Genomic DNA, 26,174 nt, shown 5'->3' on the forward strand with positions numbered 1-26,174 from the left:
ACTGAAACTTTTGCCTCAAGAGGGAGCTTGCTTTTGACAAGAGTTTATAAATCCCATCACCACTATGTCAAAAATTATGCAACAAGAAAACAATGAAGCATCATTAAAAACTCATCAAAGGCATCCTAAACTTAAAGAAATCCATCCATCCATTATCTACCGATTTATCCTATACCATATCTTCATCCTGATGGTAAATGTTCATATCCAGGTACAGATGCAGCAGATCTGCAATAATTTTACTAACCAAATTAACATTAAACATACTGTATGAATTATACCAGACACATGAAGTACCTAATTCAGCTTCAACTTCCTGGCTGATGTCTTGAGATGCTGCTTCAATATTTCCACATAATGTTCTTCCCTCATGATGCCATCTATTTGGTGAAGTGCACCAGTCCCTCCTGCAGCAAAACAACCCCACAACATGATGCTGCCACCCCCGTATTTCACAGTTGGGATGGTGTTCTCAGGCTTGCAAGCTTCCCCCTTTTTCCTCCAAATGTAATGATGGTCATTATGGCCAAACAGTTCAATTTTAGTTTCGTCAGACCACAGGACATGTCTCCAAATATTAAGGTCTTTGTCCCTGTGTGCATTTGCAAACTGTAATCTGTCTTTTTTATGTTTCTTTTGGAGTAATGGCTTCTTCCTGGCAGAGTGGCCTTTCAGCCCATGTCGGTAGAGTACTCGTTTCACTGTGGATAATGACACACTCTTACCAGCTTCAGCCAGCATCTTCACAATGTCTTTTGCTTTTGTTATTGGGTTCATATGCACATTTCGGACCAAAGCACGTTTATCTCTGGGACACAGAACCCGTGTCCTTCCTGAGCGGTATGATGGCTGGACATTCCCATGGTGTTTATACTTATGTATAATTGTTTGAACAGATGAACGTGGCACCTTCAGGCATCTGGAAATTGCACCCAAGGATGAACCAGACTTGTGCAAGTCCACAATTCTCTTCCTGATATCTTGGCTGATTCCTTTGAATTTCCCATGATGTTACACAAAGAAGCAGTGTGTTTCAGGTTTGCCTTAAAATACTTCCACAGGTGTGTCTCTAATTAACTCAAATGTTGTCAATAAACCTATCAGAAGCTTCCAAAGACATGACATCTTCATTTGGGCTTTCCAAAATTGTTTAAAGGCTTAATAATCTCAGTGTATGTAAACTTCTGACTTTGAAGAAAGTAATAAAAAATTGTCTAAAAAACTCCTTCTCTCATTATTTTGGCATTTAGCAAATAGAAATAATTTTGGTAATCCTAACGGACCTAAAACAGGAAAAGTGATTGTCTGATTTCATGTCAGACAGTGAGAAAAAAAGCATATGTGTCTTTTTATATAGTGTTTGTAAACTAATGGTTTCAACTCTTCCTCTAACCTCAATCCTCACAACTAAGTGTCTTCTGCTAAATCTTAGCCTAATCCTAACCTTTAAATCAACCTAAACCGAATTAACCCTGAAAAAGCCCTTTAAAGATATGACAACCAGCAAAAATGTCCTCACTTTCCCAAAATGTCCTCAATCAAAAGAACACACACACACACACATGCATTGTTCAAATGAACTTAATATTAATTACTCATTTAATTAAAAAAATATTTAAAACAACAACAAACAAAAAAAGTTGTTTTGCTTTTCTTAATAGTTTGTGCAATAGTGGTAAATTGGACACTTGGCCCTTTGCCCTATGTCAACTGAGATTGGCACCTGCGTCCCCCTCAACCCCCATGTGGAGGATAAAGCAGTAGAAGATGAGTGAGTGAGTGAGTGAGTGAGTGAGTGAGTGAGTGAGTGAGTTAGTGAGTGAACTAGTCTTGTTATTTCTAGCTCTGTCCATAAGGTGGCAGTGTTTTCAAACATCTAGTATTGCAGTGTGTGATGAGTTCATGCTTTTTTCTGACATTAAAAGGAAATAATCATGAAACCTCTATTGTTACTTCCTGTGAGGTCTCAGACAGCGTAATCAGCAGGTTCTCCAGTATTATATCACAAATGACCTCAGGCAATCTCTTTATCTCAGATTCTCACTGCAACAGGTCCCCTTAAGTCTGAAGTCTGAAATCTTAAATTGCACAAGATGTTTTATGGAAACACCTTTCTCACGAACCATTTTTTCATGTTTCCTTTCATTATGAAAATCGACTGAACGAATGATACACAGATTCACTTGTACATAATAAAGCCACTACAGTATATGCCTGTAGTTTGGGATAAATGGCATTTCTAACTGTATAAACTGTTGATATATTAAGTGTTTTTCACACACGGTAGCTTTCATTGTGCTGTTTCTCAATGGTTGTAATACATGTGTTTAACCAGAGGAGAAAATATCTGTTAGAAAGATGATGTTTTTGTAAACAATTGTGAAAAGGTTATAGAAGAATACACTGGTTACATCACTGTAGCGTGTGCTGTTAGGTGAGTTTACCAGTGGCAGCTCGTCAATAGGGGGCGCCCCCATCAAAATGCAGACACATAAAGGAAACCTCTGTCAATCATAAATAATTCCAAATAATTATGAAATTGAAATGGATTACTATCTCGGGAACTCAAAGCAACCTCATCAACCCTGACATGGGATTCCAAGATGAGTGGTGCCACATACAAACACTGTTAATCACACTTAAATGGAAAGCTCATTATTGCACAAAGAGATCTGTATGCAAAGCAGATGCAGTGGAACAGCCAATAGGAGCACCCCGTCTTTCTCTGAACTGCACTGTGATTGGTCACAGCCTCGCATGATGGAACAGAATGAGCAAAGGCCGTAAACACAAACCAGAGGAGTTACACAAGTGTCGGTCTCTCTCACAGATCACTCTGTTGACGTTATGCTGAGAGGTTATTATGAAATTATTGATCAAATAGAGAAAGTAGACCTCTGTCAAGGCTGCTCAGTGTTAGTACTCTCCCCTATCTCACAAGGTTAAAATCCAGTTTGTAATCAGGGCATCCATGAGTCTGAGGGAATGTTTGTGGCAGATGTAATGAATATGTGATATGTGGTCTCTCAGTTCCTCTCTTAGTCCCAGGAGAACAGAATTGCTCTGTGGGTACATACTACATGCTAGTTAGACTTAGACTTAGACTTAGACTTCCTTTTATTGTCATTGCACAGAATACACAGCAGTGAAAACTGGCAACGAAATTTCGTTGCTTGGCAGCAGATAATAAACCAACACATAGCATTGAATTTTTGTCACTTATGAGTTTTTGATGGGAAATGTCTTTTATCTTACTGTAAATGTCTATACATGTATCCAACTTTTTGACTAACTATGATTAATAAAAAAAATAAATAAGGTGTTTTATGTATATAAATATAAGTACTTATATAGTAAGTAGTTCATATTCCAGGTAGAATAAGTAAGTAAGTAAGTAGTAGTAGTAAGTAAGTAAAGCTTTATTTGTATAACACCTTTAAAAACAGCAATATACAAAGTGCTTTTACATACATAATAAAAATACACAGAAAGGAAGAAAGCAGTGAGATGAAAGGATAAACACTGGTTAACACTCTAGATAAAAAGAGATAAATAAAAAGAGATCAAAAGATAAAGACGGCATCACATAAAAGCAAGTCTATAAAAATGAGTTTTAAGAAGAGATTTAAAAGATGATACTGAGTTCGCAAGCCTTATGTCCTCGGGCAGGCCGTTCCAAAGCCGAGGCGCTCTGACGGTGTAAGCGCGGCCACCCCTGGTTTTTAGCCTCGGCCTAAATTGAGCAAGAATACTCAATTATTTGTTTGATTGCGAAAAAGTTGATCATGCGATTGTGTTATTATATTAAAAATGCACTGGAAATTTCTTTCCAATTTTTTTCAGTGCATTCCAGTGACTTCCTAATTTGTGGTTCATCTACTACCACAAGGAGGCAGCAGAAGCAAGAATTTCATCAATGGACTGACTGCATGTGTCTTTGCAGAAGTGAGGGAATTGACCAGGGTCTTTGAATGCATCTCATTAACTGCTCCACATAGCTCAACATACAGTGAACCCTGCATTACTTTCACTAGTGCTTATTTGTCAAACCATATTTTTTGACAAATATTCTCTACAATATTCAAATAGCATGCCCATCCCTAATTCCAGCTGTGTTATCACATCCACCTGAGAAAATCAAGTCTGCTCAGACCTGACAGTCTGCATACCAAACACATATCTTCCTCTGTTGCATCACACTCTTCTCCCATGCAGCACACAAAGGGAATGAAGCCTTAGGTCACAGGTGGAGAAAGTTAACTGTGGGCGGTGATACAGCGCCAAAACTCAAAGGAGGAACTCAAAGACATACTTTGAATGCATCATCATCTGTTGTTAAAGTGTGTGTAGATTGTCATTCATACACGTCATTGTTCTCCAAATGTCACTGTAGACTTTCTTGGATTAGAGACTTCTTGGATTAGAGGTGACACAGGAAATAGAGATCCAGTGGCATGCACAGTGAGGATCACAACTTCTGCTCCTGACATGACAGTGTCCCAATGGATTTCCTTAGAGGAAATTATACTCAGTGCTGTATAGAAAATGACCACCTCAGTGATGATGTCCCTGTAGATCTGTGTGAGAATGTGGGAAATGATATACTGTACTAGTGGTGCCTGTCCCACTGGTGCGCCATAAGTGCCCTTTTCATTTTTGCCCCTGCCCTTCCAAATGTCTGTGCACACCACTGGTGATTTCCAGTTGTAGCCAGAACCTGGAATTCAGGGGGTCAGGGGGTGTTTCTTTAACAGGAACGCCCCCTTAACTCGGATTTCGAACTCCAAAACTTGGAGCAACCTCAACAAACCCATCATAGGATTCAAAAACGGCTGCTTAATTCTTAACCATAGACATGTTGCTACACTGTTTATGCACAAAACACCACAAAGAGGGTTGTTATTGACTGGTATTGGCATCCATACGTTTCTTTCCAAAATCTCAATCGAAACACGGTGAACTCGGGGGTGACCTCACTCCCACTTCCGACCTCTGACTTCCAATGTGAATGGAACGAAGCAAAAGTCAACTCAACCTTCAATAGTGATATCCATAGTTTACTACTTACCGTAAATCCTTAATAGGTGACAAAAAAAACCTTTAATTTGCATCTTCTTTCAGCCTCTCACACTGTCATCATTTCAGGTTTCAAGCACTCAGTACATTTTTATGTTTAAACAAGATGTGATTCATTAATTGAACATAGACTATTTGTCCACACCTGTCATTGAATTCAGGTGTTTCAATCAGGTTTTGGACTCTAGGCCCCTTATCGCCAATGAAGGTTGTTGACAGGATCTAGAAGTGCAACCGTTTTTGTTCCATATTAATAAGTCAAATCTAAAAAGACCCTACATAAGCTGCTTAAAGAGCATTGTAACTTTTAATTTTTGTTGTGAGTGATTTGATATATTCACTTCATATCTTGTGTTTTTTTGCTACTTCTCGTGTGATGCATAGTGAACTGCGGTTGAACTGTGTGGTTATAAGTCACTCTTCATCCTTCCATCTTGACATGTTGGTGCTATTGATAAAACTGTCAAAGCTATATTTTTTTCTTGGACACCTCTAAACTTATAGTATATCCATTTCCTTATAGTAATTTCTTGGCTAAACAAACCTAGCATGAGGAACAATCTACATTTAAAGCAGCCTTGGAAAATACAGAACTCCATATTTAAGTGTTATTAATATAACAGGTTCAAATTATGACTAATAACCATGTTGGTATGCTAACATTTGTATTTCACATAGCTGTATACACTGAAAGTTGAAATCAGCATGAGAGAATTAAAACATACACAGCATTTCCATGAAGCATGCTAATGCTACATGCTATTACTGAGCATTAGCGCCAAAACTATAGACAGTATGTGTGTGTGTGTGTGCAAAACATTATTTTTAATGACATTCTGAGTGAATCCAGCCGACTGAGACCAACTCAACACTTTCTCAACACAGTGTTAGCATGTGTATCTGTGTTGCAGGAATGAGTCAGTAAATACCAGACTACACATTTACTGTCATTTTTGAACAACTGATTATATACTTCTAGATGGAACCAGAGACAAACAAGAATTAGGGAAACAAGGTACCACATTTAGCAGATGGTTGGTTCATAAATTAGTGATGCACGATATTGGACTTTTTGCCAATATCTGACATATTGGGAGTGCTTGGACTGATAACCAATACCGATATACAGTATACGAGGTCATTTAGTCTGTTCCGTTGTGAAATTAACACCATATTTTGCATGCTCACGTCACAGCAGATGTTGAAATACATTTTTCTTTCTTGTGCAAGATAAATAAACACAAAAAATAATAACTGTAGAGGGCGCCAGCATAGAAGTCAAGAAGGGAGGAGCTTTTTCAGCCTACTGCTTTTGTCATTATTCAAATCGGGGAGCATGGCGTGCTTGCGGATGTCTGATAACATATTTCAAAACCATTATCAGCCAATACTGATATCGTGCATCCCTAGTTCATGTCACTCTAACTGCCCCAGTTCATCGGCTTCTGAATTAGGAAAATTAAGAAAGAAAAGCATTGATGGACATTTCTCATTAATGGTTCATTACAGTACACGTAACAGTAAAGAACATTATCCTCAACAATCTGTGCATGTAGTTCTGCCTTTGTTCACATTCTCTTTCTTTATCATGAACATAAACATAAATATTTGGCAACATGACTGTGAGAAAGCAAACAATAAACCATGACATTAATACGTAGCTCTGTGATTATTTTCAGTTTTACAACTACTAAAACAAATGCAGGACAGAGATGAGTGAGAGATTAGCATACCAAAGTTGATGCTGTAATAACATAAGCATTTTATTGACCAAAGACAAAAAGGGACAAATCTATATACATTGATATATATATATTATATATATTCCCAGCACCCCGTCATCTGGAATTTAAAAAAAGAAGGAAATAAAGGTTTGTTTGTTTTTTAAAAATCCCGGTTCCATTGTTTGACATTTTACCCCAATGTCCCAGAGTCACTGTCCATTTGAAGGTCCACAGTTCCAATTCATCCAGTCACACACCGGTATAAAGTGAAAGGAAGTAGATGTACAAAAGGAAAATTGGGTATATGAGAAGAGGCTTCTTGGTTTTGAACTCATCTCCGACAAGCAGTGACGCAGCGCTGTAAGCAGCCCAGAAGACTCCCAACAGCTGCAACATAAAAGCAAGACAATGTACTGTTAGCTTCAGTCTACACCATTTTATGCACAAGTTCCCTGCTTTATCTGTTAAACAGCCAATATAACTGTAAAATAAAGTTTGTAAGGTTTTGTCTCCTGTCCTTAAAGAAAATCAAAGAAAGAATTTCACACAGCAGCGTCACAAAATAACACATTTAAACTTAAAACCCATCTTCTGAGGCTAACTCCACCAAATACCTGATTTTGAAAAATGTCAAAAATGGGCTGAGAGAGGGAGGGAGAGAGGGGGGGAGAAGTGCAGGGGGTGTGGTCTGGTAGTGAAATCTGACACTGAGTTGCAGCTGCATGAGATGCTCAGTGAGACCAGCCTCTCAATCGAAGCAACAGGTTCGGGCATTTATGAAGGGGGAGGAGCCTGGGACAACAAGCCTGGTGCTGATTAGATAAAAATGTGATGAAAGAGTAGACAAAGAAAGCCAATGGCAATATCTGAATGATTCAATTTTATGATTTGTAATTTCGATACTTTACACTAAATACACTGGTCTACATATGAAAAAGGTGGTTTAGGGTTTAGTTACACTTTAAAGTATTTGGGGGGGAAAAAAAAAAACAGAAAAACCACATTTAGTGGATATATGGAGAGGGGGGTGAAGGAGCAACACATAGGACTACAATTTACTATTTATATCATAGACAAATACATATTAAGACGTTTATAATTGATTTAAGTGTTTTCTGGTTTGATTCAGTTGTGGAACACACAGAAAAAAAATCCAAGATCGAAGGAAGCTTTGCTTCTGGTTGCAACCTCCTCTGCTCTTCAGCTAACAACTGGCAGACAGGAGGGAAGCTCCATGTCACACTAGCATTTACAACAATAGGGCAAATGAGCCATCCCATCAACATCATTCATCAACATCATTATCTCTCTTCACTACTACTGTGTGGTCTTTGACTCACTTTGATTAGTGTAGAGACAATTTCAAACACCCTGATCACCAAAAGCAGAGGAGCTATGACGATGAGAGGAAGAAGGGAATATCCAATCACTCCAAGAACCTGGCCGTATGACACCTGACAAAAAAGAAAAAACAAAAAATGTTGATGTTGTACAATAACATGTTAACAGTCAGGTGTGAGGATATTTAGAGAGGCTGCACTTACCTCACCACCAAGAACACGGGCCAGCAGGAAGATGGTCAGTGAGCCAAATATCCAGATGGTGATAATCCAAGACACAACCTGAAAAATAAGTCCAGCATCAACTGTGATAAACGTATACCATCAATATCATCTATCATGTGAACAGTTGAGATTTATTTTTATTCAATCAGACACGGAGACCCAATTTGATGTTACCATCATTACTAGTCACCTCTTACAGAAACTGTATGTATAAGAAGTGTATATATAAGAAAAGTATCTTCAAAGATGAATAAATATGTGTGACATTGTTTTGTTTGTTCAGTTTATCACTTCAGGTAAAATGAAAGGGACAGCTCTCGAAAGAGACTTTTTTTTTTTAGATAAAAATTAATGCAAGTTTTGAACCCATATATTTCTTTTGATATGTATGTATGTATGTATGTATGTATGTATGTATACAGAGAGCTCCAAAATAAAAATAAATAAAAATAAATAAATAAATGGAATGCAGGGTTTCACGGTTTGCCTGAGCAGGAAACAATTATTTTGGACCACTGTATCTGTATCCAGTGTCACCAACAGTAGCCATTTCAAAGCAAAAGCACTGTGTTTCAGTTTCACTTTCCTGAATCCATTTATTTTTGTCTAAAAGGCTTTTATGATGCTTTGTCTTTTCAGTGTTTCTCTGACTTAAAGGTGCACTGATTAGATGAAATGGGAAGTACAGGTTAAGAGCACTTGTCGAGTCTTGAGCTGAGAGGGAGTGTAAGCCCTGTGACTTATTTCCTTTTCACATATACTTTATTAATCCCCTTAGGGAAATTATTATTTCTCTGCATTTGACCCATCCTAAAATTAGGAGCAGTGGGCAGCCACACTGAGTTGCACCCGATAGCAATGGGGTTGGGTACCTTGGGTTACCCTTTTGACCTGGTGGGGACTTGAACCGGCCAAGCTACAAGCCAAGTTCCCTTTCCACTTGGCCTGCCCGTGACCACATCAAGGACAAATAAGGGAGGGCAAACACAGAACAGATGAAAAATTCTTGTGCTTGATTTCAATTTTTTTAATGTTTTACATTTTTTTTATTTCTATACTTGATTTTTTTTTTTTATTGATTTTGTTTTAATTTCCAATGTATTTACTTGCTTCTGTAAAGCACAATGAATTGCCTTGTGTAAGAATGGCACTATAAAAATAAACTTGCCTTGCCTTTTATTATGAAACATTTGCAGCACAGTTGGATGCATGACTTCATTCTGAAGAGTCCTGATATTTAGTATTGTTAATGGCAATTTTGAAAACACAGCTATACTTTTTTAGGTTCTGCTCACCCTGAACTGGCCATAGATGGATATCATGGAGAAGAGCAGCACTACGGCCAGTGGGCCCCAGAAGTCTGGGTTGTCTCTGACCACCTGCCGGTTATAGCCCAGTGATGGCACTGGCATCAGCACACAGCGGATCTTGTAGTAGATGTCCTTCAGGTCGATGTCCAACTCCTCCCTGCTCCAACACACACATATGCTATGATGATGACTAAAGTCTTACATACAGACTGGTTGGATTTAAATCATTTTTACATAAGAGCTGTATAAAACAGCAACAAGAAGAATTCAATTTTCTGCATCATATTCTCTTCTGAAAGAAATGTCCATAACATTCCCAACACAACTGTTTAGACCTTTTGCATGAATTAGGGATGATGCGATACCATTTGTCTTGTCCTGACCTATACATGTATCACAACCTTGAGCATCTACTGATACCGACATCAGTTTGATAGTCTTTTTCTCAACTTTTAAACAGCTAGGCTATTAAAGTGTAACTAGGTAACTAGGGGGCGGCATACTCACTACAGTAGACAACACTACATCACTGATAAATACCTGTGCTCAATCACACCTAAAAAATAAGATGGACTGGCCTCAGAGAAGGTTATGGATGTTATGACCACAATGTTATTATTATTTAAGACCCAATGTTATTATTATTTTAAGACCCTCCCCCATTCATATTGCCTATTCACATCATGCCTGATGTGAATAAACAAACTTTTTTCAGTCCTGTCCCCACTGCTAAAAACATCCTACAGGAAACACTACATGAATACAGTATATATATTATATTATATTAATTATAACCATACTTAAATTAAATTTGGTGCTCAATAAGCTCACAGGAGGAGAGACTCCCATTAATACACAGCAAATAATGGTAGCTTTTCTTACACAAAAGAAGAAGACATGGATTTTTCTATTTCAAAAAATTATTCTAAACATCCTTAGTTACATGAAACAACAAACCAAGTCAGGTTTGTAAAGAAAAACCAAAGCTCTGGAACACTGACTCACAGAAGAGGTTTGATCTCCTCGCTGTCGTCCTCCTCCACCTCCAGCAGCCATCCATAGCCTCGTTGCCTCAGGAAAGTGGTGGCATATGGGTCTTTACTGCCATCACTTTGCATGTTTAGTTTGATGTCTGGGGCCGATATGGTGCCGCTGAGTTCTGTAAAGAAAATTCATTCATCACATTTTAATAATTTATCTGCACTTTAGTCCGTATTCTGGCTGTGTTTCCTGTGTGCAGCTCAGGAATGTTAGAAGGTGACAAGGGATAAAAAGACAACTGTACTGAGAAACACAGAGAAAGTCATGTGGAGCTAGATAAGCTTAAGCAGCATTGTGTGAGGTCATTTGACATTACCATGTTTAATATGTACATGAAATTAGAAAAAATAAATGATTGTGTTGGTCTGACTTAAACCAGACTTTTAAAATAAATGTAAACAAGTTAGTGCAACTGAAATTGAACCAAACTTAATTCCTAAAAGTCAGACTCAATCATAGATAATTGGCCCTGACTTTAATAGACCACAATAAATAGATACTTCTCTTTATTAAAAATCTGGCTACAAACTTTAAGTAACTAATTCTTTTTACGACCATTAATCTCTTGACTATTTTCTCAATTAAATCAATAGTTGTTTGGCCCAAAAATGTCAGAATGTTGATTGTAGTTCCCCAAAGACTGAAAGCTGTTACTGATGCAGAGGGAGGCAAAACAAAATAATGAACTATTGCTGTGTAAACTTTTTAAACACGATTTTGCTAATCTTCTTTTTCAGCTATTCTGAATCACATTAAAAGGAACACAAAGAACGATTGTTTGTTGATTGTTGATGTTTTCCCATATCAATCATGTTTACTTTAAACATTGGTACACATCTCATGACCTTTGCCTGTTCGCGTAAATATGTAAATAAAACTGTGCCACGTCTGTTTTTAACCTTATCTGTACTAATAAAAGACTGTTTATAAAATGCCCTATGAAACACACTACTAAACTACTAAACTACTAAAAAAAAATAAACTTTTCTATTTTACTATTAAAGCACCTCGTCACAATATCAAGTCAAACATGTTGGCTATTAATATGTGATTTCTATAATAACACACACCACGGCTGCTTTGAATAACAACACTAAGTAGTGTTATTCTTGCTGACCGACTGTGTTTATATCCTGAAACCTTCGAGCTCCATCATGACTCAAAAGCAGACACGTAAACCGTGTTTAGCTGCTTTCAGGCCTGCTAGCTGCGGTGTTGTCTTAGCATTAGCATTGTTTTAGCCTACCTTCAGCCTCTGTCGAGGAGACGAACGTGAAGTCTCCATTGTTGGGAGGGAACTGCATTCTTAATCTACTGTCACTGCCTCGGGTCCAGAGAGAAATTGCATTAAAACAAGCACTTCAAACTGTCATTGTGTTGTCATTCCGTCTGCTGCTGCTGCTGCTGCCATGGGTGGATAATAACAACAGGATACTGAAGGGAAAAATGTCTGCCGACGCGTCCAGCTTCCGTGTTTAATTCCGGGTTCTGTGGCCAGTAGTTTTTGAAATAACTTTATTTCGCAATACAAATCTGGCAAATACATTAGTAGGTAAACTATCGAATAATAAACAATTCATTTGCTTATTCAAAGACATTGCCCAGACATAGCACTTTTAAAAAATCTCATCAGGACGTCGTATACCTCAACACAATCTCAAAATTAAGAAGCCCTAAGAAAAAAATTTAAAACAATTAATTTATTACAATTCTACAACTTTGTAACACAATAACCCTCTATGGATGTTATATTTGTTGTGTTGTTTTTGAAACCACTATGTTTGTTCTTTTGTACTTACCAATAAATACAATTATCAGCTGTTTATTAATTTTTACCTGTGTTTTGTGTCATTTTAATGTTATTGTACAGTATCTTGGGCAACTGTGTTGTTCTTAAATGTGCTCTATAAACAAAGTGGATTGGATTGGATTGGATTTTTAAACTGTCTCTGAACTTCCTCTGATGTCTGACACAGAATATTTACAAAGTGACATGAAGGTTTTCTTAATTATTTTCTTTGTTCTTTGCATTTATTACAATTAATAATGTAGGTTTGACAGAAAGTCTATGGAGTGGATCCTGACAGAGAGGATAAAAATAGACTTACAAACAAACATGATTAATGGTTACCCAGCCACTTTACAATAAGGGTCGCAAGGAGCATTAATAAAGGTTAACAATAGTTAATAAATGCTTAGTTATAATTAAGTAATGCTTATTCAGTACTTACCTTAAACAGTTAACGGTTACTGTGTAAACTGATGTTACCAGTAGCTTTAAAAATCCTTAAATAGTGTATGAATTCATACATTATTTAACCTGAATAACCCAATTAAATGTTTGATTTAAACATGAATTAACCACATTAACATTATATACAAATGTTAATTAATGTATCCTTATTATAAAGTGCTATTTATTTGCCTAATTTCCATCGTGGGATCCTGACACCTGTATTTTACCTACTTAGATTATTATGGGATAGTGATCACTCCCAAATGTTGACTAGATCAGAAAATGCTAATACCTACTGTTTCATTTAGGTAATTAGGTAGACCCTCGCTCTCAACGACTTCTTCCACCACCAACCCATTTACATCTGTGTCTTTTTTCCCCCACAGCGTACAATGTGCGCTAAAATCTTCCCATACTTCTGCCTACTTTTTGCCTAAATCTCTGATTTGTGTTCCACTATTAATAGGATTGATTTTCACTATTAAGTATAAATGAACACATTCAAAAAAATGTTTTTATTACTGGTATGTTTCATTGTTATTTAGCACATGACAATAAAGAAATCTTGAATTTTGAATCCTGTCCATTCCCCCTCCGCTGCCGTCTCTTCCTTCCAGTAGGTGGCAGCAATTCTTTTAAAAGTTGTTTTTGTGCCAGCAACACAAAACGACAGTAGAAGAAGACTACTTAATCCCGCCCCCTCTGCCAAGTTGACCAATACCAGCAGGTTATACTGAATCACTCCGTTTGCCGCTAAATCTAAATGTACTGCAGCATTTTTGTTGGCAATTTCCCCGCAGTGTGGATAAATCAACGTGGGTAAAATACGTAAGTTTTGACTCACTTTGTGTGTTTTTTGACGTTTGCTATGTTGCCTCTGTAAAGTGACCTATATTACAACCACTGTGTGCAGCTTTCGTTTCTTTGCGTTACACGAAAGAAGACGGTGTTCTTTCTACAGTCGAAGTCTGTCATATAGAAGCTGCTTTAGCTGATAGCTGTTTATAAGAGTACGAAATTGTGTATTCCACTGTAAAAAAACATTAGTGTAAGCTGTCGATACGGGTACCTCTGTATCTATTCTACATACAGAATCCTATATTGAAACATAACAATTTAACATCAAACTGCTTGGTAATTAACGTTAAAAGGCTTGAAATCCAAGTAGATGATTTTGACATCTCAATTAAGGTTAAATAGTAAATTCGGCGTAAGTTGTTCCCCAATAATTAATTTAGTTTCAGAAAAATCTTAACTGTAGACAACTGTTAGCGGTTAGATGTTGGGCCTGTCTTGTGCCAGACGCAAATAAAGTGTATCTAATTCAATTTAATGAATTCTTATTCGGTCTTATTAATGAGTGTGACAACTGTCCATTAACAACGAAGAGCTGCTTTCACATCCACATTGTAGCCTTAAACTAGCCTAAACACTCATTGCCGGGTTTTGTTTTTTACAGCATATATGATTACATCATTACATTACAGCCGGATACATACCTTTGTTTTCTGTTTCATTCCAGGGGTTACTGATAAGAACGATGATTGATCTCTTCCTGTGAACCAACGTGTACCCAGACATTTAAGGAATTAGCTGTCATTATTTTTATTTTTATTTTAGAGCTGCAACTAACGATTCATTTCATAATCGACGAATCTGGCATTATTTTCTCTTGCGTAGTTTTGTCTAAATGTTGATCAGTGTTTACCAAACGTGGAAATGATGATGTTCCCAAATCTTTAGTTTTCAAAATTAATCAGTTTTAATGATTTATTTGTTATACTGAGCAAAGAAATAGATATTAGCATGATTTATTTACTTGTCATGTAATTTCAGTCTTAACTTTATGTTTGTCACACTTCTGTAGTTCTTTAGCTCAGTTTTTTGTACCTGCTGTATATTTTAATGCAAATTTAAGTCAATATAAGAATTGTGATTATTATATGTTCTTAAAATTAGTCTTATTTTCTTAATTCTTTCACAGGTGTGGTGTTATCTGGAGCTGCAGCTGAAATGGGAATCTCTGGACTTCTTCAGTTCCTTAAAGATGCATCAGAGCCCATCAGTGTGAAAAAGTTCAGAGGCCAGACAGTGGCTGTGGACACATACTGTTGGCTGCACAAAGGAGCTTTTTCCTGTGCTGAGAAACTCGCCAAAGGGGAACCAACTGACCAGTGAGCATGTTCATTATTTTAAATGAATGAGAAGATATGTTTCTGTCCTGTAATCTGAGTCTATGAATGTCCCCATCTGATACTGGAAATTATAATTCTTCCCAAACCCAGGTATGTGTGGTACTGCATGAAATTAGTGGACATGCTGTTGGCTTTTGGAGTCAAACCAGTGCTGGTGTTTGACGGCCGCAACCTACCGTCTAAAAAAGAAGTGGAAAAGTCTCGCAGAGAGTGAGTACTTCTACATGACATGCTTTGGACATTTTGACCCAACATATCCTAGAAGCGATACGGGACAAAAAAATCACAATATGCTTTTTTTATAGAATCTGATGTCGATATATGTCATGATATAAATCAAGGATGTCAGCACAGAATGGGATTTCTCAAACCAGCACTAAATACCCACTGTATAGCATGTGTGGTATACTGTGTTGTGTTTCTACAAGTCTAGAGAAAACCGAATAGACCAGTGCGTCATAAAAAGTGGGCATTAGAGGTGTTGCAGGCGGGGCCTCAAACATGAATATAAAAATGTCCTCATATTCTAAATTCACTTGTTCTGGGGATAATCTAGATTAATATACATATGAAATGCAGTCTCACATTGTTTTACTAAATGCAGATAGTATGGCATATAAAATGTGAGTCTCACATTGTTTACATTTTCAAGTTATAAGTTGTGTTTATATATAAACACAACAAAAGGCTTCTCAGTTATGGCCAGAATGGTAATGTGTCAGTACCCCACACAACCACACCACAAAAAAACCTGAACTATCTCTTTAACTTGAACCTGTAGAAACCTGCAGAAACCCTGTCATTGCTGCTGTGACGAGGAGCTGAAACTTGGCTCCGAGCTCAAGAATGTTATTCTTCTGTCCAAGCCTAATGACATGTAACACTAAAGGAATCTTTGATCTTGTTCTTGATAAGCACTTGGAGCCACCATTGAGGAAAAGGATAATGAAAATAAATAAATGTCTGCAGATTGTTGCAGCAGCAGAGAAAGTGCAGCTACATTATGATTAATTTACGAGCAATCCTTCGAGGCTGCGGCAAACACAATAAGCCAGTGTGTTTCATACCTGGTCAGAAACACGCTCAGACAATGCTTGGATTGTTTTGAAGTACCGCATTCCTAAACAGCAGCAAAACAACACTGTGAGTATGAAGGTGTAGAGAGGAAGTACAGACGTGCAGACAGGTGAGATTAAAAAAAAGAACAAGGCAAAACACTGTCCCACAAACCTCCATCATAGTCAACACTAATGACCCTAAGGCATTTAATAATTCTCAACAACAGCATCAGAGTTGTCCTGATCTTCTATTTGCTGCTAACTGTGTTGCCAATTATTTGTCTCTCCTTGTTTGTTTTTGACTGACTGTTTTATTAATGCTATGTTCCACGTGTGTTGGAGTTTACTGTGTTCCAGTTGAGAAGTCGGAAACAGAAACGTATGTGGGGCTAGCCATTGTTAGAAGTACAATGCTCTACGTGGTATTTTGCACACACAAACTGCGTGGAAACATGTCTTTGGGAAACGGTTCAACGTGTTTGAGTTAGAAATCTGGAGTTCAAGGTGCATTCCTGTTCAGGAAAGAGCTTTAAGCTGGGAAACTGTAGAGGAAAAGCTAAGCTGATCTCAAAATTCACAGTCATGGGATGGTAACTCCTCATAGTAAGAAGTATATTGCAATGGAATAGAAGCAGCTTGTATCAGAATTACAGGATAAGCCTGACAGGGAAATCCATGCTCAGTACCTTTTACCGTGGAAACCTCCAACTACAAATGGAACACACGATAATTCTCTTCTTCCTTTCAGGCGCAGAGAAACTAACCTCCAAAAAGGCAGACAGCTGCTGCGGGAAGGCAAATTATCAGAGGCCAGAGACTGTTTTAACCGATGTGTGAACATCACACCAGCCATGGCTCATAATCTCATTAAGGTGAGCCTCAATGCTGTTTGTCATTTTTACCTGGATCTGAGACCAACTCACTCACTCACTCACTCACTCACGGTTTTAATACAGTAAGTGAATACACAGTTATGTGTGAGGTGTGTATGTGTGACACTTGCTTACTTTACTTCAACACACGGGGTGGGAATGAAGTATTGTTTTTCGTGGCTCTGTCTGTGTCTGCGTGTGTGTGTGTGAAGTCTGCCCTCTCTGATTGCCTTGTTGTTATTTGTTTACGTTTCACACCAGACTGCCAGGGCTAAGGGCGTGGACTGCCTGGTGGCTCCATATGAAGCTGATGCTCAGTTAGCTTACCTCACCAAATCTGGTTTAGCACAGGCTGTCATCACGGAAGATTCTGACCTGTTGGCGTTTGGCTGTAAAAAGGTAGGAATCCTCAGACCCACATACACAGTACACTTCCTGCTCAATATACACAGTACTGTCAGTATTAACTATACGTACATTTCACAGCGTAAGTACTTGGACAGTTGCAGTGATTTTGTTCTACGAGCTCTGAGCTTCATTCAAATTGACTCAAAATAATGGACACTTGTCTTTATTTAAATCAGATTATTTAAGTTGTATGTCTTTATGCAGCCATTTTACACAGAACACCTAATGAAATGACTGGAGTGGGAGCTGACTAAGACACACATGTCATTTTGTCTCTGTACACCACCACAATGAATTTGAAATGAAACAAGATGTGACGAAGCGTGGACTTTCAGCTTTAACTTGAGTAATTGAAGAATCGCATTGACCACTGAGGAATTATGAGCATTTTTATACATTATTGTTTATTTTCAGTGGCTCAAACTGTGGCTTTTCACTGAAAATCTCAACATGAGGTCCAAAGATATGTGAAGAAGGTCTAATTACTTACAGCCTGGACTGGACAGAGGGGAAACATGATTGCATAGGTTGTGTATAGAAGAGTGGTGTTACTTGGTTGCTGGTGAATCAGCGGGAGTGAGAGAAACATGGTTAATTATAGTCACTGATATGCAGCAAACCATGTGTTAAACAAACAAAAATCATTTACCCAACTCATCTGTTTGTATCACAATCATAGGTGATCCTCAAAATGGACAAGCAGGGCAATGGTTTGGAAATAGACCAAAGTAACCTGGGCCGCTGTCGCAGCCTGGGGAACATCTTCACAGAGGAGAAGTTTCGATACATGTGCATCCTCTCTGGCTGCGACTATCTGGCCTCCCTGTACGGCATCGGCCTAGGAAAGGCCTGCAAGCTGCTTCGGCTCGCCACAGACCCTGATATCCTCAAGGTGAGACCAACTGAGGATAATCCTTTTTTGTCCTTTGACTTCTACAGGTGCTTCAAACGGTGGGATCAAACAACATGGCAATAGAGCCATTCATAATTAAAATTCATTTGTACACAGGAACAACAATTCTGTCTGCAAAGACCAAATGTTTTTAACCAGTCTGACTGGATGTCTCTGTGTTTGTGTGTCAGCATGTGTGTCATGTGTGGTGCAATTAAAGATAAATGGACAAATGTTGTTGTTTTAGAAACCAAATGTGCATTCATTTTAAATCTTTATAGACAAGATGCTCCTTATTAGTCCCACAGTGGTGACATTTATGTTGTCACAACAGCAAAGACAGTACAGGTAATAAACAATATTAAAAAATGCTATGAATGTATACAGTAGGTATGTATTTAAAACCACACGTAAGTGTTTCTGAATTTTTAAAATTCTCTGTGTCAGGTGATCAGAAAAATGGGTCAGTACCTGAAATCAAACCTAGTCATTCCTGAAGATTACATTGAAGGCTTCATACGAGCCAACAACACCTTCCTCTACCAGCTGGTCTTCGATCCCATCAGGAGGAAGGTCGTACCCCTCAACCCGTACGCGGAGCACATTGACCCGGCTACTCTCACCTATGCTGGACTGTATCCTCCTGATCTGAGTCACACCTGATAAAGTGTGACTGTCACCTCTGATTTTAAAATTAGCAAAATGTAGAACCCCACATCTGGTGTTTTTTAGTGTAGTGGGGTTGTGTTGAGGTACTGACACATAGTGGGAGCTACCTGCTCTGTGTGTGCCCCCTGCACCGAGAACCAACCCGGCACAGGCAGGCACACTCTCAGTGAAAACATGGCTGCACAAAGCAAAAGAGACTTTAGCCACTTAAAAACAAAAAGCTTGCTTAATAAAATCTAAGACAGATTAAGTCGTTATTTTAAGACCATGCAGTATTTGCTACTCTATCTCAACGTTAGATGGTCTTTTCTGATTGGAAGCTTAAGTTTGATAAGTCATTTTATGTATTTTGGTGCAGGGAGTCAAAGAGACAAAAACTTCACTTTCTTGTTGAAAAGGCCTCCAACAGTGTGATAAAGCAGTAAATGTATTCTCTAGATATCGTTGACGTAAGCCAGCATAATTTTTTATGTAAGCACTTTTGTTAAGTTAACCTTTTTGTGGCTTTTGTGGCTAAAATCAGTTTTTCCTTGTGTTGTCACCGACGGAGGACAACACAAGTTGCCAGCTATGTGTCAGTACCTCATTCAACCACACAAAAAAACCCTAACTGTCCTGTTCAAGATCTATGTATCGCAGTTCTACCCTTGACTGTGTTGAACTCAGTAATGTTGGAGATGACAAAGGCTTTCAGATGGCCTTGGGAAACCTTGACATCAACACGATGGAGAGGATTGACAACTTCAACCCAGACAAACCTATTCCACAGGTGACCATTCATAAGCACTTAAAAGAATCCCAGTGATCCAAATAATTTTTGCATTTATTTACAATGATGTTCTTGTCAGCAGTCTAAGCATCGCAGTCGGGGCTGGAATGATTCACCAGCGTCATCTGCGCCATCTGCGCCAAGTATCTGGCGTGTCGGCTCCAAACCGGCCCCTGCTGCCCCGTCCTGTTCTCATGAGTCTCCAGACAGACCATCCACCACCAGGGGGAAGGAGAGAGTCGTCAGCCTGGAAGGTCTGAGGCTGCCCTGCAGAGAGCTGCAGGTGAAAAGAGCAAGAGAAGGTGAGCTCATGTCATCTGTAATGTAATCTGATACACACACACACACACACACACACACACACACACACACACACACACGCACAGTTTTACCTTCTCAGTAGATAATAAACACACCACAAACTAAGGCTGCAAAAACTAATCGACTATTAAATGAATCCCAGATTTGTTCTGGGTTTTTTTTGCTTAAAAAAAATTTCTTTGCTCTGTATAACAAAGAAATAATGAAAGCTAATTAATTATGATTTGTGAACGTAAAACATTTGGTAAAATCATCTCCAGGTTTGGGAAACACTGATCAATATTTTTCAAAATGTTATCGACCACACAACTAATCAAGAAAACTGAAAACATGTCTTTTTTTTATGTAACTAGATTTTACTTTTGCTTTGAAAGATTTTATCAAATAATATTTTAAATATTACTTTAATATTTGACACAACCACCAATGAGGTTGTGTTTCAGTCCTATATATTTGTTGGTTGGTTAGTAATTATTAGCAGAATTACACATAAACTTGTTGGGAGACGGGGGCATGTGTGTGCCAGTGGCTTGTAAAGACCTTCAGAAAAAAGTTTGAAAAGAACCACTGACTTGTGTAAATGTGAATGAAAGATTTCAAAAACTGAAGTCACAAAATGACTAATTCTATTAGGATTATAGCAGCTATTGGTTAATCAGTCAATATGTTTCTTAAAAAAACAATTAACTGTAAATGAAAATGCTTTCTGTTTTGCAGAAAAGTAAAAAAAAGATTCTGATATACTGCTGCTCTATGCATATATATTCCACAAGATAATGTCCATAATGTTTATAATGTACATACTGTTTATTTTTCTACGTTGTTGTACAACACTGTAGCTATTTTGATTCCTCTGTATGGCATGAATGTACAGCAGAAATTGACAATAAAGTTGACTTGATTTGACTTAAGAAGCTGATAAATAAAACAAAATATAAACCAATGAATTGATTACGTAAATAAAGGAGTATTGGATTGAAAGTTGTTTTAATTGATCATTTGTTGAACCCTGAGGTGGATAATACAGAACAATTTTAGAGAATGTAGCTACAGTATGTTTAACATATCATGAAAAAAACCTTTTATGCCAAAAAGAAATAAACATACAATATTATAATGTGCGTATGTTTATTTTTTTTTTAATCATTAGCACACTGTACTTTTCTCCCATAGACCCTGGTGTATCAGAGCTGAACATGTTGCAGCAGTACTCCTCCTCCTCCTCCTCCTCATCGTCTTCATCCTCACAGAAACGATTTAAGACTGACCAGCAGCCTAACAGAGCCAAAGTAACCTGTCACTCCAAACCACGCAACCGCTTTGCCACGCTGCTGCAGAGGAGGAACCAGGAAGCCGAGGAGGACGACCAGGCCACATGTAGCAGGTGACATTGCACACATTCAACCACCATCTAATGCTTGTTTTTCTTCACCCCGTGGTCACCACAGAGGTAGTGGTGGTTTTAAAGTGTGGTTGAATGCCCTGCTCAGCGGTGTGAGCCCCCTGCACTGAGAACCAGACCAAGACACGAATAATCGCTCTCTCTGAAAACATGACTGTTAAAATAAAAATGATTTTAGCCACTTTTATAAAAAGGCTCAACTTATAAGAACGGTGCCCGCTTAAGTTTGTAATACTATATTGCTCACCCTCCAGGACCAAAGTCCATAGAGAAAATCAGCAGTTTTAGTTTGTGAGTTTTAACACAGAAATCACAAAATAACACATTTGAACTTAATGATGGAGGCAGCAGTTGATCAACCACTTCTGTGTGCTATGACGTTAAATTGCTGATTTTCTCTGTGGGCTTTGGTGCAGGAAGTGAGCGATTTGCAAATGTGTTATTGGAAAATACCGTCTAGCCGTGAAATAAAGCACTACACATATTCTTAAAATATCCTCGACATAAGCTTGTATGTGTCTTTTATGTGAGTCTTTTGTGAAGTTCCAGTCATTTGTTGGTTTTTTTTGTACTTGGTTACATTTTTATATTTTTACAAGCCTCAATGTCTCAGGCTGGTTCTCAGTACATACTTAGCACTGTTGGCCCTTTTCCATTATACAGTTTTAGCACTGCTCATCTTTTTCCATAATTTCATAGTACCTCCTCAAAGTGGGCAGGGTCACCATAGATAAACATAATAGATTTGTTGATGTGTTCACAAAACCGTTCAGTACTTCCTGCGTGACCGGAGCACAGACTCCGTCTGACACAGTCACTGATCTGAAATACGACTGAACGGGTTGTGATTTGGCTCACGATCGCTGGCTTTCGGGCAATGCTGCCGCTAAATACGCCGCACTCGATGAACGCATGTTTGCGTGATTTTTAACTCTTTTTAACTGATCTTCAGTTCGGTTTGATTCTTGTGTCGGAAGTCACAGTTGAGACGAGTCGAGCCGAGTAGTGCTAGAACTGTATATTGGAAAAGCGTCATACTGTATATGTCAGTACCTACTACTACAACCACACGTCAAAGAACCTGACCTATCGTTTTAAGGCTCACGCTATTATTAAGGCTAATAGCTGTGTTTGTCCCCACATGTAGATTCTTCAGCAGCTCCGGCTCGTCAGCCAGTCAGAGCACTAAGGCTTGTGCTCAGGAGGACTTGAGTCACGGTGTAGAGTCCACATCTGTCAGTACCACGGAGGATAAGAACTCTCCCAGCACTCCGAACAATGACAGTGATGGTCCTGATCTTCCATCTGTGGAAACCCCCAGCCCCCCTCCATCACCCCGCACGTCCCCAGGTTCAGCCAGTCGGGGCCTCAGATTGTTCCACTGTTCCAGCAGCTCTGCTTCTACAGAACGATCAAACACGCCCAAGTCAACCTCAGGACTCTTTGCCCTCCAACAATTTCAGTATAAAAAAGAGAGTTTTCCCTCCTCTCCAAAGACGCACACACCCTCATGTCCATCCACCACTAATGGAAACTCGCAGGACAACCTTCCAGACTCCCCTCCTTCTCAGGACAGTGCCTACTTCTCCCAGTCCCAACCATATGACTCGTCCTACCAAGAGGAGGAAGTTTCCACCTATAGCTTCCCCTCCTCCCAGAAGAAAGACCTCACATCCGTGTGTACACATCTCCCTTATGTTTATAAATACATGCTCATGTAGTCATATCAGCCTTCACATACACACACACATACATCATCATTATCCTCAGAGATTCATTGTTTATGAGTATGTGTGCAGAAAGCCGTTTAGGCAGCTTGGCTTTGTGTTCTTACATGTGTGTGTTTCCTGTGCTTCCTCAGGAAATGAATTCTGAGGCACAGCAGAGTCGTCCCACACACTTGGATAAAAGAGCTGCCAGTCTAGGATCAAAGGTGAGTCACAGCCAATCAGACGTGGGGATTTATCTGGGTTTAGATACCTAATATAAACCTCACACACACACACACGCCCGCACACCTGGGCAGTCGGTTAATAGCCAAAATATAGTAACACAAAGCCTAAGTTTCTGAGAACAATAATTTGTAAACTTACATTCTTACTCAATTTATATTTACTGACATTTTCATAGTTTGATCCTAATGCACTAGACACACAGAGGTCAGAATTACAGTTGATTATGAATGAAGTTCATATGACTCATATGTGGTTTAATCCAAACATTTTCTTTGTGCCTGGAGGTTTCTGGTCTGTCCAAACTAGAGTCCAAGAGCCAAGACCGAGCAGCAAAGGTGTTGACGTTGGGTCCAGCCAGAGCCAGCGGGCTGAGGAAGAAATCTGTGGGATCAGGGAAGAAGGTCTCCTCCCCTAATAATGAGAACAGCCCTTGTGTCCAGTCCACCATCAGCGGCCTCTGGAAGAACTTCAGCTTCAAAAAGTACAAGAGAACAAAAAACACTTAACTTACACAAAACAAATCCAAGAAGTACATCATTATAATGACCAGCGCAGGTCTTCAGGCACACTTAGGTCGTTTTCACACCTATTTGTCTCCGCTGGACTCGGTACGATTGGGGACTCGGGGGTTACAACATTCAGTGTTTGCTTTCATACTTCAGTGATGCAACCCAAACCTTTTGAATAACGTATTCCCCTCCTCGCCTGAGGCGGCGCTGCATCAAGAATTACTGAAGGAGAAGACAATACGACAACAAACAAGAAAACTCGCTCGTCTGTCGGTTAATGCAGGACAACTTCTGTTTCCTCCACATAAGAGGAAAACATGGAGCTACAGCAAATCCTATCGTTTTATGTGAACATACGACACATATACACTGCAACAATGGACTCACACATTTCTCCCAGCTTTCATTCCACACACACGCACGTTTTCCTATGTTTTCAGACGGACCAGAGTTCACTTCTTTGGTGCAGATCAGAGTTCAGTTGCACAGTCACACCTCCCCAAATGAACCGGACTTTCCGAGCAAACGGAATAGGATTAAATTTCGAAGGGCTGGTGTGAATACTGTTTATTTCTATACTGAAAGTTGATTATGAGCTGTTTTTGTATTGACAGCAACCATTTAAAGATATAGACTCAATCAAACCAGGACCTGTATGCTTATGTAAACTCAGTGTTGATGAAACATTTGTTGATCCTTTGTTTTTCAGAGATAACCACAAGATAACGAGCTGTAAGGAAGGAACGCCAAAGCCCATGTCTCCAGTCAAAGACATGCTGGTCAGCGCAACAACAGACATGAACTTAATCAGCAGCTGCTGATGGATTCTTTGAATGTTTCACACAACTGTCTGTGTGGGAGTGAAGCTTTTTAACATACCATGTATGTCGACAGATTTCTCATCCACTTTTGTTTCTTAATGTGTTATTTTTAAATAAAGTCACCTGTCGTCTGATCCGAGTGTCACCGCCGTTCAGTCTCTGGTTTACTATATTACACACAAGTGTGTGTGTGTGTGTGTGTGTTTGTGTAACTTTGTACATTGTTTGGCTTCATGTCACGTAGTGTAATGCAACAAAGAATGTGCAATGCATGCTTGAGTGTTTACTTAAAAAGCACGACCTGCATGCGAGCGGAGGAATGTGAACAGAAGACTGACGGCTTGTTGCGATGAATATCTTTGTCGTGGTGAGCAAAGGCTTTTTAATGTCAACTGATAAGATTTCACCGATCATTATCTTAAATCGCTCTGAGGACAATCTTAAGTAGTGCCATTTTAACAGTATTAAAGGTATTACACAGTATTTTTTTGAAGTGAGGCTGAATGAAATGAAGCGTGAGTGCCCCCTTCAGACAGACTGACAACATGGCTGCCAGTGGGGACACAATGAAAATCAACAACTCAACAATAAAATAATAATAAAAAGTCTCTGAATATGTCTGAAACTTTATCTGAGCCTTTTTCTGACTTGAATCTCAAGTAAACTGCTCACTCCCCCACACCAAAGGTCCATAGAGAAAAATCAGTGATTTTCGCTCACAGGGACACATGACACACTTCTACTTCTTTATGGACTTTGGTGCAGGACAGGAAGTGGTATACACACTTCCTTTTCTTGTTGGAAATGTCTGTCTAAACTGACATTTTCTTTAAATAATGAACTGGTCAAATGCAAAGGGAATGGAAGCACACTCGGCAGAGCTGTCCTGTGTGGGGACACCTACCCTTATTATTATATGCATTTATGATTGAACATTTACAAGAACATTGTATTCAAGAAGAATCCGTGCTGTCAGTTAAACGCGTTATTAACGGCGTAAACACAAACCCATTTTATTGGCGTACATTTTTTTATCACAAGATTAATGTTCTTTTTGGCCTAGCAAACTTTGTCGTTTTTTCATATGCTGTTGCAACAACTAGTAACGTAAGAAAAACTACAACACCACACTGGATCTATCTAGACGGGAAACAAAACAACAGGCACGCGAGCCCGCCTGAGAGAGTCGTAGGCTAACGTTTTTGAGGTTTTGAGTGGACACATTAGACCACGGGACTCTTCTGCGTTGAAGAACGGCTCTTTATTCACACTGCAGGTGATACACAGCCTCTCTTATTATTGTGCGGCTCTCACAATAAGAGGAAGAACTAAAGCATTAAAATGAGAAAAA

At 38.8% G+C, this 26,174-nt stretch overlaps 2 protein-coding genes across 3 annotated transcripts; one reads left to right on the forward strand and one right to left on the reverse strand.

Moving 5' to 3' along the window:
- Positions 1 to 5,878: 5,878 nt before the first annotated feature.
- Positions 5,879 to 12,141, reverse strand: yipf4 (Yip1 domain family, member 4). Its single transcript, XM_058650710.1, has 6 exons — positions 11,963 to 12,141; positions 10,681 to 10,834; positions 9,661 to 9,832; positions 8,345 to 8,422; positions 8,141 to 8,254; positions 5,879 to 7,187 (listed from the first exon to the last, which is right to left on the reverse strand). The coding sequence occupies exons 1-6, from the start codon at positions 12,018 to 12,020 to the stop codon at positions 7,050 to 7,052; spliced, it is 714 nt and encodes a 237-aa protein (XP_058506693.1). The 5' UTR covers positions 12,021 to 12,141; the 3' UTR covers positions 5,879 to 7,049.
- Positions 12,142 to 13,686: 1,545 nt separating this feature from the next.
- exo1 (exonuclease 1) lies at positions 13,687 to 24,957 on the forward strand. 2 transcript variants are annotated; one of them, XM_058650733.1, is made up of 14 exons: positions 13,687 to 13,780; positions 14,937 to 15,126; positions 15,238 to 15,357; positions 16,954 to 17,077; positions 17,339 to 17,476; positions 18,165 to 18,377; positions 18,825 to 19,012; positions 19,713 to 19,815; positions 19,895 to 20,117; positions 21,310 to 21,520; positions 22,686 to 23,214; positions 23,400 to 23,471; positions 23,778 to 23,974; positions 24,712 to 24,957. In XM_058650733.1, the coding sequence occupies exons 2-14, from the start codon at positions 14,966 to 14,968 to the stop codon at positions 24,821 to 24,823; spliced, it is 2,391 nt and encodes a 796-aa protein (XP_058506716.1). In that variant the 5' UTR covers positions 13,687 to 13,780; positions 14,937 to 14,965; the 3' UTR covers positions 24,824 to 24,957. The 2 variants fall into 2 exon arrangements, with proteins under 2 accessions (XP_058506716.1, XP_058506717.1); XM_058650734.1 differs by having other exon boundaries at positions 19,898 to 20,117.
- The last annotated feature ends 1,217 nt before the right edge of the window (positions 24,958 to 26,174 follow it).

Source organism: Solea solea, chromosome 15, assembly GCF_958295425.1.
Source record: "Solea solea chromosome 15, fSolSol10.1, whole genome shotgun sequence".
NCBI lineage: Eukaryota > Metazoa > Chordata > Actinopteri > Pleuronectiformes > Soleidae > Solea > Solea solea.

What these genes read in the sequence shown, in the direction of transcription:
- exo1 (XM_058650733.1), top strand. Translation starts at nt 14,966, where the DNA reads ATGGGAATCTCTGGACTTCTTCAGTTCCTTAAAGATGCATCAGAGCCC. An exon ending in TGGCTCATAATCTCATTAAG is followed by an intron (nt 17,078 to 17,338) that starts GTGAGCCTCAAT and finishes GTTTCACACCAG; the next exon opens with ACTGCCAGGGCTAAGGGCGT. An exon ending in CAGACAAACCTATTCCACAG is followed by an intron (nt 19,816 to 19,894) that starts GTGACCATTCAT and finishes TGTTCTTGTCAG; the next exon opens with CAGTCTAAGCATCGCAGTCG.
- yipf4 (XM_058650710.1), bottom strand. Translation starts at nt 12,020, where the DNA reads ATGCAGTTCCCTCCCAACAATGGAGACTTCACGTTCGTCTCCTCGACA. An exon ending in GAGGAGATCAAACCTCTTCT is followed by an intron (nt 9,833 to 10,680) that starts GTGAGTCAGTGT and finishes GTGTTGGAGCAG; the next exon opens with GGAGGAGTTGGACATCGACC. An exon ending in CCATCTATGGCCAGTTCAGG is followed by an intron (nt 8,423 to 9,660) that starts GTGAGCAGAACC and finishes CTTATTTTTCAG; the next exon opens with GTTGTGTCTTGGATTATCAC.